This window comes from Lissotriton vulgaris, chromosome 10 (genome assembly GCF_964263255.1).
Source record: "Lissotriton vulgaris chromosome 10, aLisVul1.2, whole genome shotgun sequence".
NCBI lineage: Eukaryota > Metazoa > Chordata > Amphibia > Caudata > Salamandridae > Lissotriton > Lissotriton vulgaris.
The window spans coordinates 609,666,081-609,671,151 of record NC_141698.1 but is presented as its reverse complement, the minus strand read 5'-3'; the positions used below and the strand labels follow the sequence as shown (position 1 = coordinate 609,671,151).

The window sequence follows — 5,071 nt, the reverse complement described above, 5'->3', positions numbered from 1 at the left end:
TGGTGCAGGTACCTTCTCCTTCTGCTACTGGCCAAGTAAAAGATGCGCGAGAAGTACAGAAGGAAAGCATTTAGCTCCTCAAAAGACGTCCTACACGACTCTCCAATAAGGTTCATTATGTGTGCCAAGCAGGTCATATGTATGGAGTTTGTATACAGATTTCTCAACACAGTGTTGTATGCCTTGAGCATGTATGCCGGATTGTCAGTATTAATGGAAATAACATTCTGAAAGGCAATGCTTTACTCTGTGAGCACCTTCACAACTGCTTGCGCTACAGCCCCATGGTTGCACTGTGAGAGTAACACTGTGTCTGCTAGGTGGGTGTGAATCTGATGGCAACCCTGCGCAGAGACCACTTCCAATAACACATTCAATACACACCGCCCTTCAACATCAGGTGTTTCATCAAATATAACACTGATCTTTTGAGTCTTCTTTCAGCTCGTTCTCGGCTCCTATATATCTCTCTGGGAGATAACGTTCTTGAAGCTGATGACTTCCAGGTATCACTCCACCATTTCGTACTCGCTCATGGAGAAACTTGCGTAACAGAGGGTGGTTGGTTTTGCTCAGCGGAATGTTAAGCGCTGTGCAGACATTGACCCACTCACTTATAATTTCCTGGTTTGAGGCACCGGCAGCTGTACTCTTTGTGAAAAGTGAGTTCACAGTCATCTGACTGGCACGTTTTGGCGAAGAGTGAGGGTCTGGATCATCTGCACAGTACTTCAAGTGTTTTTGGGACTGCACATGCATATCCACTGTGTGCTTCTGGATGTGGCAAACCGCCACATTGCACACACTGCGAAACAGCAAGCCACCATCAGCATGCATCACAGTGCTGTACTCTCTGGCCAGATCTGCTGCGGTTATATGGGTAGGTAGGTGTGATCGATGCTTCACAGCCTTCACAGGCTGTAGAAACTTCTCCATTGTGCTTTTGTTGTGGTGGCTTGATTCTCCCTTGGAATCCAAAAGATCTCGGGCTTGAGGCGCAGTTACGTAACTCACCTACAAATATATTTGGTGTTACTAGATGTGTTTCAAAGGGGAAAAGGGCATTGCAATTGTTGAATGGAAAGTTAAGAAAATGTAGGGAAGCAACGATTAAAAATGCATGTAACTCTGAAGCACCTGCAAATGGCAAAAAAATTGAAAACTTGTTGGGACAGATCTGCAATGGGAAACGGCACTCCCCAAATGGCGTTGAGCAAACAGTGTTAAAACAGCGTGGTCAGTTGCAAAGACAGGAGAATGTGAAACCTTTTGAAGCAAAGTTGCAGATACGGAGTGATAATATATACAGATAGGCAGAGGTCCTTCAAAGTGACATGGCAAACTTGTCTTGTTGGTTCCTTTAGACAAGTCTGAGTACTCTTTATGGGGTGTGGCGCAGTCAAGTAACTCACCTACAAATATATTTGGTATTACTAGATGTGTTCCAAAGGGAAAAAAGGGCTTTGCAATTGTTGAATAGAAAGTTAAGAAAACGTAGGGAAGCAATGATTAAACATGCATGTAACTCTGTAGCACCTGCAAATGGCAAAAAAGTTTAAAACTGGTTGGGACAGATCCGCAATGGAAAATGGCACTCCCCAAACGGCGATGAGCAAACAGTATTAAAACAGCATGGTCAGTTGTAAAGAAAGGAGAATGTGAAACCTTTTAAAGCAAAGTTGCATACACAGAGAGTTAATACATACCGTTAGGCAGAGGCCCTTCAAAGTGGAATGGCACACTTGTATGGTTCAGGTAGGCAACTTTGAGTCTTCTGTGGAGGGCAGTGGGGGTGCAAGGTAAACATAAAAAACATACAGCAAAAGTGTTTCCCCCCAAAAAAACCTACCCCAAAGTGCCTGCAAATAAAAAAATGACATTAGAAAGGTTGCATGGGTGGAGAAAAACGAAAACAAAGGGGAAGGATGAGCCACCTGCAAAGAAAGTGAAACCTACCTGTCCAAAAGAAATTTGTTCAAGTGTACTTTGTAGGAGCTCATAAGCCAGGTGTTTACACTTGGGAGGGGGGAGGCAATAGTGCTTAATGGGTGTGTAGGGAAAATCCCAAGACAGACCCAAACCACCCCCAAGAAAAACTAAACCCAAAATAACAATTATGAAACCCACATGATCACACAGAATCTCACCGCCAAACCATGCACTGCCCTCCCACCCATTGCAAGTAGGACTTCACAAATATTGGTGGCGACCTCAAGGTTCTGCGCTTTAGCATATGTAGTATTCATCTCCCCGGAAGTGTACAGAAACCAAAACGTACCTGTGCTGTGCAGCAGCAAGCATATATTAGTTGCCAGACGGCCCAATGGCTCTTGAACCAGCAGAATCTTTCCTCCGAGACTCTACAAAAGAAGAAAAAAGAGTTAGGGCAGGCCCGGCTAGCCCTTTCCATTTGAAATAACAAAATTACCGCATGCCCCTAGGGCCCGCCGCACACTGGGCACGCGGCAGGCCCAACATAACCTTTTTTTTTTAATGATGCCCCCTACGGCCCGCCGCACACGGGGCACGCGGCAGGCCCAACAGAAACTTTCTTTTTATTGATGTGCGGCGAGCCCAAAATATTTTTTTTAAAGAAATAATGCCCCCCAGGGCCCGCCACACACTAGGCCCAACAGAAACTTTTTTTTTTTAAATGATGCCCACCAGTGCCCGCCGTGTGCCCCATGTGCGGTGGGCCCAAAAATTATGCACCCCTCGGCCCAACACACACTGGGCACGTGGTGGGCCGAACAGTTAAAACAATGCCCCCCCAGGGCCCGCTGCGTGACCTGTGTGCGGCCACAAAATAATGCCCCCCTGGGCCCACCCCACAACAGGCATGCGGCGAGCCCAACAGAATTTTTTCTTTTTTTAAATGATGCCCCCCAGGGCTGGCCAGGTGCCCCATGTGCGGCAGGCCCAAAAATAATGCTCCCCTGGGCCCGCCGAACACCAGGCATGCGACGGGCCCAACAGAAACTTTTTTGTAAAAAATTATGCTTTTCCCCAGGGCCGGTTGCGTGCCCCTTGTGCGGCGGGCCCAAAAATAATGCCCCCCTGGGCCCACCGTAGATTAGGCATGCGGCAGGCCCAACATAAACTTTTTTTTTTAAAATGATGCCCCCCAGGGCCCGCCACATGCCCTGTGTGCTGCGGGCCCAAAAATAATGCCCCCCTGGGTCTGCAGCACACGGGGCATGCAGCGGGCCCAACAGAAACTTTTTTTTAAATGATGGGCCCCCCTGGCCCGCACCGCATGCCCGTGTTCAATGGGCCCAAAAAAAATGCCCCCCTGGGCCTACTGCACACCAGGCACGGGCGAGCCCAATAGAATTTTTAAATGATACCCTCCAGTGCCCGCTGCATGCCCAGTGTGCAACAGGCCCAAAAATAATGCACCCCTGGGCCCGCCGCACACTGGGCACGTGTCGGGCCAAACAGAAACTTTTTTTTCAAAAAAATGATGCCTCCCAGGGCCCACCGCGTGCCCCGTGTGAGACAGACCCAAAAATATAGCCCCCCTGGGCCCACCGCACACTGGGCACGCAGCGGGCCCAACAGACAATTAAAAAAAAAAATTAATTATGCCCCTGAGGGCCCACCGCTTGCCTTGTGTGCGACCGGCCCAAACATAATGTCCCCCTGGGCCCGCCGCACACCGGGCACGCATCGGGCCCAACAGAAACTTGTTTTTTCAAAACAACGATGGCCCCCAGGGCCCGCCGTGTGCCAGATCTGTGCGGCGGACCCAAAAATATTGCCCCCCTGGGCCCGCCCGACACTGGGCACGCAGAGTGCCCAACAGAAACTTTAAAAAAAAATATGTCCCCCAGGGCCCACCGCGTGACCCGTGTATGGCAGGACCAAAAATAATGCCCCCCTGGGAACGCGGCATGCCCAACAGAAACTTTTTTTCTACAAAAATTATGCCCGCCGTGTGCCCCGTGTGCAGCGGGCCCACAGCAAGAAGCAGAGCAGCAGCAGGAGAACCTACCTGGGTGGGCCCGACGATGCTCCAGCCAGAAGAGACAAGTCCCCTCAGCCCTCAGCAGGAAATGAAAAACAGCAGCAGGGCAGGTGAGCAGGTGACGGGTGTAAATAAACACACCACCTCGCCTGCCTGCTGTGAGGACCCTGAGGACCCTCCTTCTATTGGCTCCATGGCAAGAGCCACTGGGCCAATAGATGGGGTCGGATTTCGCGGGCACTTTTGTAAAAATCGCTGCATTTTCATAAAACTGCAGATTTGGCAATTGTTTTGCAAATCACGAAATCCTAGAGGGTCTGACCAGTCCCCTCAGCCCTCAGCAGAAAATGAAAAACAGCAGCAGGGCAGGTGAGTGGTGTAAATAAGCACACCAACTTACCTGTCTGCTGTGAGGACCTTGAGAACCCTCCTCCTATTGGCTTGGTGGTGAGAGCCATGGGACCAATAGATGTGGTCGGATTTCGCGGGCACTTTTGTAAAAATCGCAGAATTTTTACAAAACTGCCGATTTGGTGATTTTTTTGCCAATCGCAAAATCCTGTAGGGTCGGGTCATATTTTCTTAGCCGGTCTTGTAGGAGGCCATGGGACATGGTGTCAAAGGCTGCACTTAAATTAACATGACTAGAGCAGCAGTTTTGCCTTACTCCGCATAAAGACGGAGATTCTCTGAGGTCAACAGAAGAGCTGATTCAGGGCTAAAATATAGCCTGAAGCCTGACTGCGTCTCACGAAGGCGCTCTTTCTCATCTATAAACTTCATCAGTTGTTGGTTTACATGTTTTTCAGCTACTTTAGCAAAGAATGATAGCATAGACAATGGTCTGAGGGTCTGTGGCTTTGATGGATTCAACTGGGGTTTCTTAAGGAGGGGGACAACCATAGCGTGTTTCCAAATTTGATGGCACCCAACCCGTTGTAAAGGATAAATTGAGCAATTTGAATAGTGTTGGGGTAATGATCTCTTTTCCTCATTCCAGCAGCGCCAGTGGGGCTGGATCCAATGAGAATCCTGATTTCATTTTGGCTGCAATTGTGCAGGGTTCCCCAACTAAAATACTTTTATGCTAAAGGAGCCTTCCGG

At 49.0% G+C, this 5,071-nt stretch overlaps 1 protein-coding gene across 1 annotated transcript; it reads right to left on the bottom strand.

The window, feature by feature from the left end:
* Positions 1-408: 408 nt before the first annotated feature.
* LOC147688586 (CGG triplet repeat-binding protein 1-like) lies at positions 409-936 on the bottom strand. The gene has a single exon (XM_086939804.1). The coding sequence runs from the start codon at positions 934-936 to the stop codon at positions 409-411; it is 528 nt and encodes a 175-aa protein (XP_086795930.1).
* Positions 937-5,071: the final 4,135 nt, after the last annotated feature.